The sequence below is a fragment of the Strigops habroptila genome, chromosome 3, assembly GCF_004027225.2.
Source record: "Strigops habroptila isolate Jane chromosome 3, bStrHab1.2.pri, whole genome shotgun sequence".
Classification (NCBI taxonomy): domain Eukaryota; kingdom Metazoa; phylum Chordata; class Aves; order Psittaciformes; family Psittacidae; genus Strigops; species Strigops habroptila.
The window spans coordinates 26,697,464-26,714,093 of NC_044279.2; the positions used below are offsets into that span (position 1 = coordinate 26,697,464).

General features: G+C 38.3%; 1 protein-coding gene across 2 annotated transcripts in view; it reads right to left on the minus strand.

Annotated features, from left to right (window-relative positions):
• Positions 1-16,630, minus strand: part of TES (testin LIM domain protein) — a 69,395-nt gene that overhangs the window by 20,189 nt on the left and 32,576 nt on the right. The window contains exon 7 of one of the 2 annotated variants that reach the window (XR_003990615.1): positions 7,687-7,826. Coding sequence is in view for 1 of the 2 variants with exons in the window: in XM_030480007.1 (XP_030335867.1) it covers positions 7,791-7,826 (36 nt within the window). In the remaining variant the exon portion in view is untranslated. Of the gene's footprint in view, positions 1-7,387; positions 7,827-16,630 lie in introns of those variants that run through there. The other variant, XM_030480007.1, reaches the window with a different exon arrangement.

A 16,630-nucleotide genomic window follows, 5' to 3' on the forward strand; every position in this document is an offset into this window, starting at 1 on the left:
GTCATCTTTCCTCTGCAAACATATCCTTCTGCCAGGACATGGGTCTCTCTCTCTCCCTAAGATGTTTTTATTAATTGAGTTTGGGGCACAGCCCCGTTCCTTCAAAGGCTCACAGCCTTGTCATGCTCCAGCCTGCTCTTGCCAGCAAGCTCTCCTGCATAGCCTGAGCCCACACTTGTGTCCAGATATTTTGTTTGGAAAGGGGGGGACAGTGTGGAAACAATTTGGAAATACCCAGAGAGTCATGGAAAAATTGAATACAAGAGGTGGAGACCTAGAAAGAAAGAAGAACAAAATGATGGAAACCAGAAGAAGATTTAATTTATTTCTCTTCAGGTCCACTCCTCAGCAATAAACCTATGGTTTATTTCCCATGGCATAGGTTTCTATATACAGCCAAAAAGATGAAATTTGAAATGCATTTAACTAGCATAATTTTATTTCAGCTAGTGAATCACTTTTATCTGCCTACTTCTTTTTATGGCTCCCTTCATCACTGTATATGTAAACCTTTCAAATAATTATGGGTTTGTCATCACAACACTTCTCCAAGGTAAAGAATTACTATCAGCTTATTGTAACAGGAAAGTTGAGGTGCAGAAAAATTAGCTACTTGCTCAAGGTCAGGTAAAGAGATTCAAATGCTCAGTCCCAGTTCACTGACTTCCCTCTCCCATTTGTAAAGGTTATATGTGCTGTTGTGCTTTTGAGAGTTTTATAACTGTTAAAAGACTGATTAATAGCATTTCATTCATTTATTTAAAAAAAATAAAATTAGAACATTTAGTACTACTGACAGACAAACTGAATTGGGATTCTTGGCGTATGAGTCACAAATTACATGTATTATTCAGAGGTTTCATAGACTGCAGTTTATAACCCTGTTCTCCCAAGGGGCATACACTGATTTGTTCTGATAGAATCACCAGGAAAAAAAAAGTGGGTATTTATATCCAAAATAATCCTGGGAAGACAGGTGGGGTTGGTATCTGAACTTCCTCCATCATATTGTGACTGTATAGGCCAAATATTTTACAGTACATGTCTGCATATTTCTTTATATTTCGCTACATACCCAATTGCCATTTTTGCAAAAATAATTGAAAATGAAAGGTTGAAATTCTAATGAAAAAGAGGAATGGCCTGATTTTTAACCCTGTGGTTTCCATTTCACTACAGACCAGAACATAAAAAAAAAAAAAAATAAAAAATATATAAAGTAGTTTTAATATGCAGTTTCTGGAACCTCTAGAAAGGTGACTCAGGCCAAACTTAGCAAATGCGTGGAGCTGTGCAAAGAACTTTTATTTGTTCAAGGGCTGAATTACAAAATCTAATGAACCCCCTCCGCTATGTCTTAATATATTCATTGTTAAAATGGTAATAAAAATAAAATTAATTTAAAATGTTTTAATCAATGTAAACACTTTGCTTGATCAGAAAAATTCATAATTTGTAGCATTTTAAATAAAACAAATAAAATTCAGTAAAAAATAAGATACTATTTTTCAATTCTGCACCGGTAGCTTTACTCTGCAAAGGTTACAGCGTTCAATTACAGTGCAGGAGAGAAATAGAGGCACATTCTCTAACCTGTTTTAAGTAGCAGTTGCAACTGTTTCAGTCTGAAACAGGTCAAAGCAGTTCTGCTTTTTAGATCCATGTAGGGTCTAAAAAGGTCTGCAGGTACTCACATTCTTCCCTGTTCATGACACAGTCTTTGAGTACAGTGCCATTCTCTTTCTTTCTTTTTTCTGACTGGGACATCCTCACCAAAATTATTTCTAATCAGGTGACTGGAGAATTAACCTAATATATGGCGATGCTTTAGTTTTTATTTTTAATAAGTAAACCCCAAATTTAGGGGCTTAGCTCCATGCTAGGTTTTGTCATAGAGGGTGCCAAATGCAGTGAGGTACCTGCCAGGCTGATAGTGCAGATGTTGTCAATCTGTGGATTTACAACTATTTTCATCCCTAGGCAATTGTTATAGTTTCCTCATTTAATTTTAGTTCATTTCAGATGACGCTTCTTCCATGTAATTTCTGAGTATTATCCAGGAACCCTGAGCATGCATGGTTAAGGATGCAGGAGGGTTAATGGTAGGAACTATACCACTGCTGAATGAAGGAATGACAAAGATCTTCCTTATCTCTCTGAAGACAATTTCTGTTGGGTTGTCATGTACCTTGGTGGTAAGAGCTGTACTTAAAACCAGAAGTCTTAGAGCATTAGATAGTTTTTGATGAGTTACTAAAATATGCAGTTAGGGGATGATCACATTTGGTGGAATCCTGGCCCAGTTACCATTACCAGAAATATTTTCAGCGACTGTAATGGACTAGCAAATTCACGCATTTAAATAATGGAAATGAATGAATAAACCATTGGTTTTAGTTTGTTTGGTTTTTTTTTTTCTCCTCTTGTTGCGGTTGTTCTAACACATTTTTCTTACTTAATTTTCAAAATACTAAGCAACCATTTCATTTCATGCAGTTCATTTCATGAGCCTGCTGAAGCGTATGTTTCCAAAGAAGACCCAAATTCAAACCCTAATCTTTATCTGAAAACCCCTGGCTTTCTCTGAACTGGCCTTCTCAGGTTTTCCTGTTGTTAGAAAAACTCCTGCTGTTGTCCAAGTGCACGTCACTGGGGCTCCGGAAGGAATCTCTGGTTACGGCATGTTCTAAAGGCAGCTCAACCAGAGCAGGGGGGAGGGAGAAGACGGGGGAGAAGACTATTTCCATAGTGGCTGATTTCCCAAATGAAGAAACTAATTATTCAACTTCCAGAGTGAGTTTATGCCTGTGAATGCAGTAAATGATTGTCAGTAGCTGCAATAGGGAGAGCCCATGGTCCTGGAAAGCAGAGGCTGGGGTGGTCCCTGCTCCTCAGTAGCACCTATTGGACCAGGGTCTGCTGTTGAATAACCCTTCTGTAGTACAAAGGGAGGTTATATTGTTGGGTATGTTTTAATTCTTGCTGGTATTAGTCATAGATTCAGTGACTCATCAATCTGGCTCACAAAGTAAAAGCAGATTTACCATGTATAGGGTTTGGCAGTTGGCAGATGATTGTTTCCCCTCTGTGAATCAGACTTTTATTTATTTAGTGTAATCAAGAAGGAACTGTCTGTTTTGTGACCTTCTAGGTTAGTGAAAGGGAACAAAGGATTTAACTTTATTATTATTATTTTTTGGCATCGTGCACTTAACAGAACAATGCAAAACTATGATAAAGGATCATACTCCGCTTGGCCGGTTGCTTGGACTGTAGCTGTATGTCACATTATTATTCCAGTTGGTCTGAAGAATTCCTTTACATGAAAAGAAATAACCATTTTATTGCAAATAAAGTAGAATCCATGCTCTTCAGAATCAGTCAGGAAAAATTACTCCTTTCCAATAGATACCTAGATAACCATTTAACATGTGAGGCACAGAAAGTTCTTTGAATAATTTTGCTAAGCTAGACAAAAATAATAAAAGAGTTTTGCAAGATGCCTCGCTACTGGACAGAGTACATCCTGCCAGATTACAGACATATCTCATGCAAATTACAGGAAAAATAAAATCACATAGCTGGCAGGGACTGTGGTAAGCAAGCTCAAGGACAGCAATCTGGGTAACAGACCTGAAATACATATAGAGATCGCTCAATGAAAGTGGAGCTGAAAGAAATCATAAAAAGCTAAGAATAACTAACCAGAAATAATTAATTGGTTACTGCTGCTTATCCAGATAAGGAGAAAATGCCATTTGGAAAGTTCATGCAGTTCTTAAACTTTGTATCATGTTTAAAGAAAATGGCTTTGCCAGCGTGAAGCACACTAATTCACTCCCTGGTCCTGGCACTCTGTAGGCATTTTGCTGAGACCTGTAAATGATCTGCAATATGTTCAGGGCATGCCAACAAGCATTATTCACGGCTACATCTGCATTTGTTACACAGTTTTCAAAGCTGGCTATTTCTAAGTGTTTTTTCCCTCTGCATTTAGCTAGCAAAAGGTTTCAAATGCAGTGAAAACACTTGTTGCTCAGTGAAGCTAAACTGGATTGAACTATGTGTGTAACAGTGAAGTGAAAGAGAGCTTTTTTTCTTCTTTCAACTTTATTTCAATAAACTTCCATTAGCATCCCCTGCGGTAAGCTGCAGTGGGGTTCTGTGTCTTGGCGGGTTGGGCTGGCTGCACACAGGGCCACCGGCCCTCCTAGGCGCGATAGTGGGGCTCTGAAGATCACACCCATGAAAGGGAGGGATTCTTTTCCTACTCACTGCTTTTCTGTGCTGCAACACTGCAAAAGTCATAAATGTGCTTCTTTTACTAAGGGCTTTGGTTGAGGAAGGGTATGTTTGGAAGGAAAAGAAGAAAACCCCTAGTTCATCAAGCTAAATACTTAACAGGTACTCTGCAGAGTAATCCATGCTTCTTTTAAATATCAACACTTTTCAGGATATTAAAAGGCTACAACTTTGAGATGCAGAAAAATCTGTGTTAGATACAAAAAAAGCATGACTGCCTAATCAGTTTAGTGGGGATGGAGGCACTACAATTAAAGCTCCCATGAACAATTTATTTACTAAGCAGATCTTACTAAGATCAAATTACCAAAAGGAGAGTGTTTTCCAGCAAATTGTGTGAATTGCTTAAGAATGGATGGTCAATGAGTTATATCAAATGATCAAGGGATACTGCAGGTTATTCTTCATTGGGATCTATAAGGACAGGATGAACAATCATCTTGGAGAATGGTTTCAGTGGAAGGTGAGTTAGTGATAATCTGAGATCTCTTTTACTCCTCTATTTTTTATCTATTAAGGGAAAGATAAAATGATGGAAATCATGTTTGTTCATCTGAATTCAGAGATACATCATTTGACCTGAAAAAAAGATCAATTTAACTTCTGTTGAAGCCAGGGGGTCTCTGAATAGACCCCAATTCGTAGTCAAAGCTATAGTGGTTTTGACCTAAATGAAGACTTAAAGAAGTGCTTATCTTGAAGATGCAAGAAGTGCTTATCTTGAAGATGCAAGAAGTGCTTATCTTGAAGACATACATAAGGCACATTCCCAAATTCTTTACTCTGACCCTGATAGCACTGTGACACAACACTGTGATTACAATTTTAGTGTAGCCTCACCTGAAGTACTTCCAAAGCAAATGTTCTTGAATTTCATAGTGTGAACTATGAGATAACCTCTTGCAAGTAAAAGGATCATGACTACAACTAGACCAAGGAGAAAATTACTTGCAAGACACACAAGTGTGTTTTGTTCTTCTACTTTCTTTTCCTCAGAAGCATAATACTCCTGAGACCAGCAGCTGTCAACAATATGAGAGTAAAAATAATACATGGTATTAGTTGCCTGTTGTGCTAGTCACTGTGTGAAGATACAGTAACTGAAGTTAGTAATGCTCATTATTTCGTTACGGCTTGCGAGATTTTTAGTGCTGTTCTTCAAGCTTTTTTTCCATTTTTCTGTCCTATGTGCGAGTCTCAACTATTGTTTAATAAAAAAAAATAAATTCTAATTCACATAACTGTGCAGGAAAACCTTAAGAGTTCAAAACCAGACACAGAATAGAAATAAGATAGATTTTTCCCTTTTTCATTCCTTAAGTGGCACAATTTTAGAGTCAGCCTCAAAGTTTGTTTGTGTTTGTTCTGGATTTGGGGGGCTACCAATACTAAGAAAAAAGCAGGCGCTCTGCTAGACAAACCATTCTGTCTACATGTACAAGATAAGCAGAGGATGGTGGAAGTAAACTATTGTTAAGAATGTGGAAATTAAGCATAAGGAGATTAAAGTGCCAGAACTTTCAACACTTGGTTATGTAGATAAGGTCAGTGCCCAAGGGAGTGCAGAGGCAGCCTGCCCAAGAGCTGGGAACTGACCCTGGCTGCTCCTCCGGAAGGGAGAGAAGAAGCATCAGGTGTAAATGAAGCAGCATTCACCAGTGCAAAAGCTAAATCAGCTGCAAAGCAGTACTTTCTTAATGAGAGTCACAGTGGAAAACCTCAGTGAACTGGCACAACTGTCCATATTCTTTTCTCTAGCTTAAGGGAAGTAGGTGTGAAACAAAGAAAAGCACAATTATTGTTCTTCACAAAATCACCAAAATCATTGGGAAGTGCTTGTCACAGGATGCTGTGAATGCTAAAATCTTACACAGCATTACGGGGGAACTGAACAAACCCATTGGTAAAAAACTACTAAATACTACAAATAAAACCAAAACCAAAACCAAACCAAACCGGACAACCCACCTGTATTGATCTCAGGTAAATTAGTTCTACTGGAAAATTAATTTTATCTGAAAATGACTCAAGAATGAGAATGCATCTCAGTGAAATATCTTCTGTTTTCCTTGTTCTCACACTCTTCCTTAGACATCGACTTGTGGTCACTGCTGGAGACAAGATGTTGGTCTGACTGTCCCAACTGTCCCAAGGCCATAAAGTTATGAAGGACACTTATTGACAGCAGCTGAAGATATAACCCATCAGCTGTTGGAAGTTCTCTTAGATGCAATGCAGTTTTTGTTGCTACCAAATCGTTTCCAGAGACGCCTTTTCCCAGAATCTTTTTGTCCTACAAATAAAGCAATTCTGCATGTTTCTAGCCACTTCAGACTGTCTGCGAGTTACTTGTTGGGGTTGCAGATTATGGAAGGGTTCAAATGCTTCGTTAACAAGAGTAAGCTGCACTATGCTGGAAAACCCTTTTTTCCTCAGTATACCCTTGATAGTTCTAAAATCTAAGAAATGGGTTTCTACACATAAACAACATCTGTGTGTTATCAGCATTATCCATCTTAAGTATGGAACACATTCATCTGGGTAAAGCCTGAAAGTCCTCTGAGGAATATTTCAAATCCATTTCCTAGGTAAAGCAAACAGATAATTATGCCCCAGCCCTACATCTGACATGAACTCTTGCATTCACAAGGAATCCCAGTGACCTTTCTGGGTCCACACAGGCTAACCATACTGCAGGACAACATATTACCTTTTATAATTAGTACAATATGGTCTTTTGATGGGTATACTTCAGTTTTATCACTTCTTCCTAAAGAGAAAATTCAATTTAAATTGACATCCAGGAATGAATTAAAACGTACAAAGGGTCTTAAATGAAAAAGCATCGATGTAAGCTCAAATCAGATACCTAAATTATCAAATGAGAAATGCAGCTCTTGAAAACAAAAGTGTGCTAGTAGATTTATTTGAAACAAATAAATTCGTGTGTGATTAAAAGAAAGAATTGAAGCTGATGTAAAAAGTTAGGGAGCAAAATAAACCACACCTTAATCATATATTAAGAAGAAATATGCAATGTTTAGTAGAAATGTAGTCCAAATTTGCAGAAAAAAAAATTCGCAAATTTACTACAAAAGAAAAATTTATTTTAAATATCACTATGTTTAGGGAAAACACAAGAAAAAAAAGTAGGTGACACTTCAATTTTCTGTCTTGATCAAAGCAAATCAATCACTTTCCAGAAGCCTTTTTATTCAGGTAGGACTTACTTACTCTTCTGGTAAGTAACCATATGTGAATTATTTCTTCAGCAAAGTAATTTGTGGATTCACACAATTTAACCAAACTGTGGCTCAAACTTATACTGTAATATAATTATTTGCCAAGTGAAAAAGAGAAATGTAGTAAAAGGGAAAATCTTACCTTTCCTTCCCGCCTCCAAATTCAGTGGTGAAAGAGTCAGTAGTTTTTCAGGTTCCCATTTCTAATTCCCTTTGTCTTGGCTGCAAGATGTTCCTGCCTTACAATTAACTGGTAGTGACTGTTCCAAGCACACTTCTAGCCTGTTGCAAATGCAAAAAAAAAAAAAAAAAGGGTTTATAGAAAGCAGACTGGTTAAGCTGTATGTTTGAACGCCTGTTTGCAGTGGGCCAGGACCATGTGCACAACCAGTCACTGAGATTTGACTGACAGGCAATTACGATGTCCTAACTTGTGCTTGTGGAGACATATCATTAAAGTGCCTCATCCAGTACTTCACCACATTAAAAAAATATATTGTGTCAAGGTTGTGATAAAAGTTTCATTTTATTGATACTACATGTAAATTAAAAATGTAGCTATGCACCCATCTTCTATCCATGTTTTTACTCATCCTAGGTTATTATGATTAAGTTTTCTGTGTCTTCCTTCCAGCACCAAGTGTACTTCCAGATAAAAAGACATTAGATATTATCACTTTTTTTAGGATTTTTATTGGCATTCAGAGGATCCCAGGACCACACAAGGAGGTCTTTGGCAAACATCAAATATGAAGTTCCACAGTGCTGGGTGGGTGCTTTTTTGAGAATCTCTAGCTTCAATTATGATCAAATGGTTGTGAAAACACTTTAATATGTAAAAACTAAAGTGCTGTGCTGTCTCAACAAGTTATTAACTCATTGTTAGATGGGACTCCATGTCTAGATAAGAGCTCCACTCATAACATGCAGCTACCTCTCCCTTCCCGAACTCTTTCCATCAGAGAACTGGGTATAAATTTACCCTCTTTGTTAATACTGTGGGTGTGACAGCAAGCTGCAGATTCAGTAATAGATAGGAAGAAAAGAAATTATTCCTCTCTGTCAGTTTGGTGGCCAAATGTTTTCACCCCTTCTGCAGTATTAAATAAGAGTTTAAGAGGCTGATAGCATTTGTTTTCTCTTTCTGTGTACATATGATACAGAGATTCAGGCCTAACTTTGTATTTAAATAATATCAACATTTTGAGGTGATGAGGTTTAATGATTTAGATGTGATCTGTAAAACGTGTAGATTAAATGTGAAATCAGTACAAATTCTGCAGAAATTAATAGATAATGACTAGATAATTAAACTGAATTTGATTCTCTCAAAGTCAGGTGTCTAGTCTAAGCTAAAGAAAGACTGAGAAGGAGAGGAACTGAGTCCATTCAGAAATAAATGTCTAAAATCGAATCACTCTCTGGAGATGCTTACCTCCCCTCGTTAGTAACAAGCTGAGCTTTGACGATTAGCTTCAGTTTGACAACTTACTTTTAAATGGCTAAAATTAGGTGACATGAGCCTTATCTTGCCATTATCTATTTCCACCCAATACAGCAAAGCATTTAATAGGAAGCTTATACTTGAATGTAAGACAAGTGCCATAAATATTTCTAAGTGTTTTGCTGGAGCAGGTCCAGACTGCTCATCAGTTTGCAGGATCAAACACTGTATCTTTAATGGTGTTTAGCACTTGAAATTCCTATTAATATCATTGCTCTAATATGCAGTTACAGCTTCAAAATGTGAAGGCCAGACTTGAAAGGATTTTTTTATCACTCATCCGTGCTCCTGTCTTTACCAGAAGGAAGTGAAGGTGTAGAAAAAGAGCTTGCACATCTTACATATGGCTGCATACTGAGCATCTGAAAGTATTTTTCGTTGAGGATCTTCTTAAAAAAGCAGGAATGTTTAAAGCATGGACACTGAAGTGGGAATAGATTTCACATACACTTATCAAATTTACTCACTGAGCTACTAAGCTTACTTTAGGCATCTACCACAGGTTCAATTCAGGACATACATGTTTAGGAATCCAGATTTCCTGTACAGCCCATAGGAAGAGACAGTCAGGGGGCCAGTGGGAACATCAGAGTAGGCTGCCCCTAATCTCCAGAGTTATTTGTTTTGCTATTTAATTGCAACATTAACGTCTGGTTGTTTCCTGGCAAGATTTGAAGTACACATGGAAAAATAAGATATGGCAAGAACATAGAGCACCTTATTGAGCCCATTTAACTCCCCTGTAAATTGGCAAGCAAACTCTGCTTTCACTGAAGTTTTGTGTCTAACAGCACACAAGTGTTTTTTTCACACAGTGTTAACCATATTTTACAATACTATTTCACAGCAGTCTAGATAAGTGGCCTACATAAACTGTGCTGCAGTTTTGAGTATGAGAAGCTCAACTCTCTTTGTGTACGTATCACAAAGATAAAATAGATGCAACTTAACAATGCTATGCCTTGGCTTTGAATGTGGTAAGTATAGCACAATATAATCCTGACAAAACAAACATATTGAATTTGTGACAGATTTCCAGAAAAATAGATTTTGACATGCTTAGACACCCAATTTAGTTTCCAGAATGACCAGAAAGAGTAAAAAACTTCTCTCGCCTACATTGCTGTTGTTTTAGGCCAAGGAGAGGATTGACTTAAGCAGCTCTGGTCTGACTTTCATTATACTGTTTGGCTTATTACAAATCTAGTCAAAACAAAGGAAAGAAAACATTTCAGATTTTGAAGACTATTACTGACTTATTTACAGCTTACATAAAACAAGACTTTGCATATGCTTCTCCAACTCCAGTTGCTGCAATAGGTGTTTGGCAGTGCTGCTCATCCAAGATGACTCATATTTTTTGTGAGGCTCCACTGCAAATGGCTTCCTTCTGAGAAAAGTCTTGTCTAAGTTAGTGGCCTAAATCTTTACTCTCCCACCCATGGCAGGAAGTGAAATATCTGCTTAAGTTGGCAAATAATTTCATGTGGGAAGGACCAGTTTCTACACTCATATCACTGCCTTGCACAAAGGGGAAGGAAATTACCACCTTGATCTATTCGTTGATGTGAAGCATTGTTTATTAGTTTAAAGAAGAGACCTTATCTGGACAGTCTTATTAAGGTAAAATGTGGATGTCAGTATTTCTGAGAACTCTCAGACTTGCCAGTTTTACACACCACTCTGGTATTGAGTGCTGAGCACTGAAAGAAAGCAGATGTTTAACAAATAGCCACCTCCACTGTTCTGAATGAAAGAGCGGGAACAAAGTAGACGCTGCAATTATGTGCAGGGCCCCTCCACCATGTCTGATATGGCATTAGTAGCAAAAATGTAATGAAGGGCAAGTCAAAGAGGACCTCTTTGTAATATGCTATTCTTAATGAGCCCTGCATACAGCTCTGGCTCTGCGGAGGTGCACAAGATGGAGCACAAGAGAGAAAGATGTTCTTGCTGTGGTAGGAGGTTCACAGTCCAGTCTTATAAATGTAATTCTGTGGTTTGTATTTTCACATCTCTTCTGATGCCTGAGCCATCAGGCTCCAGCATCCCATAAATCTGAGCCTTTGAACCAGAGTGAAACACAGATCTTTACATATTTGCTTCCATGCCTACATATCAGAACAGATGAGATAAAGTATTACCTCGGAAACTTGCAGAAAAGTTCAGAGATATCCTCTTCACTAGCCTGTAAGTGATTATGCTGACACTGCTAAAGGTCTATAAGGTCAATTTAATGTCAGGTCATGTCTAGGCTGCTAAATAAAAAAGACCAGAGGCAGAACTAAAGCACTTGTGTCATCATCATCCATACTGTTTAACAGCTTTTATCTTGCTCTGTTTTGGTCATCTTCTAATATCCTTCTAAGTCAACACCTAGTACAGTCTGGTGGATTAAGAGACTGATCATTTGGGAGACCCAAAAGCACCATTTTCCAAAGGAAAACACTTTTGGCTTCTTCCCAAAGAAGTTTTCTACTATTATTCACCAGACTTTGCATCATCACTTATCTTCAAATGGTCTCATGCTACTTTTCCAGGCATACAGCCTCAGCATCCTGCTCTAAGTAAGCTGCTGCACAATCCTGATAGTAAGAATGTCTAACAAGCTTTATTTTAATGGAAGAGAAACTGTCAGACACATGCAGGCATTCTGGATGATGGCCTTTCTGGCTTTTTGTTCTCAATAAAGCAAATTCTTCCCCCCCCAACATTTTCTGATTTAGGCCAAAAGAAAGAATTCCCCCCTAAAGTTGGGAATTGTCAGACAGTAAAATTGGCTGCAGACTGGTATGTGTGTGCGCAGCTGGCAAAGTCTTGCTTCTGTGTCTCTCCTTCTGACAGTTGTTTTTGTAGGGATCAGTATTAGGAATAGCAGAAGTGATGGCATTGGCTTGGTGTGAAAGAGCTGTGTTCAAGCAAAAATTATACCTTCATATTTCTTCTCCACTTCATATGAAGTGGAGAATCCTGTGAAAATAATTTGCTAGATTAGATTACTCAGATCTACCATTGCTCCATTTATGGATGACAGCCCTATTCCTAGGAATGTAAAGTGAAGGATATGGGGTAGCTAATGGGGTGGCGCTTTGGCATTCCTCAGAGGCTTCTAATTCCTGTCCTGTTACAGAAGTCTTTAGGGAACCCTTCCCGCATAGATCCATCTTCTTATTACCTCCGCTAATGGGACTGAGACCTGTGTACCACCATATATGATGAATGCTGGCAGGCTCCTTCTAGATGGGAGTCTTAAATTCCACACCCTGTTCCCTTCCCACAGACTTCTGTCAGTGGGAATCCGTTCTTATCAGTTTGAAAGATGAAGAACTTGCAGATACAATGTTTTCCTGCACTAACAAGATCTCCCACCCCTTAGATGTTCTCTGAATTATTGGCAGTAATAGTGCTGCCACAGCAAACAATACTTAAGCGATTTTAATTAGACCATTTTGGATTATTTTGGATTAAATTATGTTGGGTTTCATTATTTATTATATTTTATTTTATTTTATTTTATTTTATTTTATTTTATTTTATTTATTTAAAATGTTGTCTTAGGGTAAGTAAATAAACAGCTGGAGCTACTCCAAGTACAGGTTCAAGTGTACAAGTTCAATTGGCTGAACTAAGTAGTGAAAGCTACCTGCGGTAACAGTATTAGGGTATTTCTGTAATACAAGAAACTGCGCCTTGAGCTGAGATTCAGAGCATGGGAGCTGAGAGCCTCGAGGCCCACATGTAATGCTGGCCAAGAAAACCTTCATACTGAGTTTGTTGAAACTGGCATGTTTAGTAAGCAGGTAATCAGCTGGAGTAGAATATTTACCACCTCCCATCTTCAGATTATTCTAAAGTTATAAATTGACTCTAGAAAATTCTAGAAACATTACTGCTGTCCTCAATTAAAAAATGAGACCACAGAGTTAGAAAAGGTAATGGCTTTCTATGAGTGCTCAGCAGTGAAAGAAAGAAAAGCCAGCCCCCAAATGATACCTCAGGAGTTCTGGTCCTACATGAACATCATTGATTTTGTAACTGCCACTGCAAGTGTGGTCTTATTATCTTTCCCCAGAAGTGCATTACTGTAATTCTAATGAAATTAATTAATTAATGAACTGGTTAACTAACGTGGACATGCTTGAAATTCAGAATTTTCTATCCTCTGTGGACTTCACACCCTGCAAAATTGTTTTTCTGACATAATCAAAGCTGTCAAAACTGTTACTGAATTTGATCCTACAATTTTGGTTTTCCCTTTACATCTTCTACCAGAAGTAGTTTCCTGTAAAGCAATAGTATTTCCTCCAAACTACTCACAATAGAGCCAGTACTGCACCTTTTCTGCCAAGCAGAAACAAATCCTTGGTTTAAGGCATCAAATTTGGGCCAGATTTGGATGCAGCACAGCCCCATTCTGCTCTGGAACAGCATGTGCCTTCCAAGTCTGGCCAGATGCACGTTCTACAACTGTGCCTGAAGGCAAGTGGCAGCAGTTTACATTAAAAGCAGAACTAGGCTTGGGACAGAGAGTTCAATGAGCATGAGAATAATGCTCCTTTCTTTAGCCATGTCCAGGCTTCACCCCGTTTCTCAAAAGTGCTGAACTATTTACAAATGTTTAAGAGAACCTCTGTGTTACTAGAAGAATTGTTTACACTGCCATGCATTTCAGATGCAGGCAGAACTATATAATCAAGGCCCACCCCAAAGACAAGAGCTGTGCTGTACTATCAAAATATGTACTGGTTCTACTAGCCACTACCATACAAGGCAGCTCTGCATTCCTGCTGGTAAACTTTTATTACCTCTTAAGTTTTCCAGGTCACTGCCAGATTTCTTGAACTTCATGGAATGCTTACAGGCTTCATAAATATAAACCTCAGATGCTGTTTGGCAGTTTTGTATGGGAATACCAAAATGAAGAAAATGCAAAGTATTGTGCAGAAGACTATTAAGAACATTTGTTCATTGTAACGGCTGCAGTTACACAGTTTACAGTTTCAATAAACTTCACCAGTTAGTGTACACCAAGCCTTGAAGTATCACCGTGATGTTGCTCTTATCCCCTTCTCACATAGGATGTTAGCTGAGGAACAGAATGCCCAAGGAATTTAGGCAATGTCCCGTTGCATTCAGCAGAAGACTGGAATTAGATGCCAGATGTTTCTGCTTTGCAGTCATAGCCTGCAGTCTACTAAACTATGCTGACTCCTTATGTCTTTAGACAGTAAGAAAGTATTACTAAAAAGGATTCCAAACAGCTTATATTGATATTCTCAATACATTATGATTAAATTAGAAGAGGCCAAGAGACCCTTTGTTTGCTGTAAATAAGAAATTTGTAGAGAAATATTCAGTTTTAGAGATAATTCCCCTAACATATTTAAAAAAAAAAAAAAAAAGGAAAATACGAAAAAAGAAAGAAGCAATGGAATAGATGCAAGTCCACAAAAGCAGCCTGAAAAGCTTCTGAATTCATATAACATAGAGAGTCTTTGAGCTGAAAAACATGCATTGAATTTCTGGAATGAGAAAGATGCTGTTTGCATTCTGCCCACAATGTTCTGGCTTCTTACTCTGGAAGGTCATTAAAATGTTTTCTAAGAACTGATGAACTGTTTACTGATTTTATTCTTACTGATTATTTCTTATTTCTGTCCTGAATACACTTTCAAAGTTATTCATTAAAAATGCCTCCCAACTTGTTTCAACTGAAATTTAAGCTATGTTGTTGTTTATTTTCCATATTTTCTTTGATGAAATCTATCCAACTAAGACAAATTAAGCCCCAACAGCTTCCATTAAGTCAAGTTCCTACACAATCTAACTCTTTTCTTTGCACCTAGAGACAACAGAAGTGTGTCAGTACCTAAAACCTAGCTGTCAGAAAGTGTCATTTTTAGGCCCAGAGCTTGAAATGTGGAAAAGGTTCAGCACGCTGACTAGTCGCTCCACCAAAACACACCAGTAGGAAATGCTGAACATGGAGTTTTCAGCCTGTTCTGAAGCTTACTAGTGTCAGACAGAAATGGGTGCAGACCACACTAAAGAACTTTGAGAAGGACTCTTCAGACTGAGTCATGTGTGGATGCATTTTCCTTGTAGGGGGTGTGCGTGAGAGACAGGCAAACAGACAGACAGAGGAGTCTCTTTATCCTGTAACCTCAGCCAAACTTGGCAGAAGGATGGAGATCTAACACATATTAAGTTCCTCCAGGTTTTGAGAAACTTGCAAGACAAGTTTTGTCTCTTAATGCTGAGCCTCAGCATCTAAAAGACAACGGAAATTTCACATGGTCAAATGAGATCTAATAAATTCCCTAACCATGGGAAGTGCTTTAGTCATGGTTTCTATACTAAACAGCAGAAAAACCTCAGACTGGAGTTCTCGCCTGTATGGAGTCTCTGCTTGCCTAGTAAAATGCAAATGAAGATAGAAGTCATAAATACATTTATAAGCATGGTTTCCCAATCAGATTCTCTGAAGTCTGTAAGGGATGAACTCCTGCTGCACCTTAATATAATACAATTAGGTTGTCAATTAATCACAAAACCACTGGGAGCTGAGCTGCTTTGGTTCAAGTACTTGGGAATGCTTGTTCCTAGTCCCAGAATCCTGCTGCATCTCTTTAGCAGGAGCTTTGGGTTTAATTAGAAAAGACACAATGGAGCAAGGATCTCAGCTAGAAGAAGAGCGAGCACCTGGGGGTACCTTTTTGTGATGCGCGATGGTGAAAAGCAGAGCAGACAATGAGATACCAAGAAATAAATTGCACCCGTTGTTGGAATAAGCAGGTTGGTCACTATAACTTGGCTGGGCAAGGCCCAGGGTAACTTGATACAGCCATGAAGTCTGCCCTGCTTTCAGCAGAGAATTGGACTTCATGACTCCCAGAGGTCTCTTCGGCTTAAACCTTTCTGTGATGTTAGAGCCCTCAAACCCTGAATTCACACTTAAAGGTAATTGTTTTGCTGTTATTTTGGTTGTTAACAGTGCATGAACATTCGGCCTGGATGCCCTTAGCTTTTGGAAAATTTAAATGGGCATTAGTGTCCTGCTTGTTTGGGAACATAGAGATCAACTGACTTTTCCTAATGCCTTCTCTTCCTATTCCTGTGTTTCACTCCTGGTCTGATTCCTCCAAATCAGATCTGCTTCCTAGGAAGTGTCATAAAGCTAACGTCAGACAGCAGACTTCAGCATAGAACATCCTCCCATTATCACACTCCCCCCATTTTGCTTTTTTTATTTAAATGGGGCACATCTGTTAATCAACATACAGGTGTAACTGGTCAGATTTTAGATATATCATAAGCATGCAGCATTAGGAGCATGGATTAGTAACGAAAAACCTTTCCTCACTACCCATCCTCTTGTTCTCTTCTCCTTATCCCACAACCTTGATTACTGCAGGCTGTTCCCTAAGCTCGTGACCTGTTTTCTACCCATAGTAACTAAACAACATCATCAACTTTCCTTGTTTACAGCAATCGCCCTTTGCCACCTTAATTTTTCTACTTTTTCGTAGTAAGTAAAAACTATTCCAGAGTGCCTCCATGATTCTGCATTATCTTCCCTGGT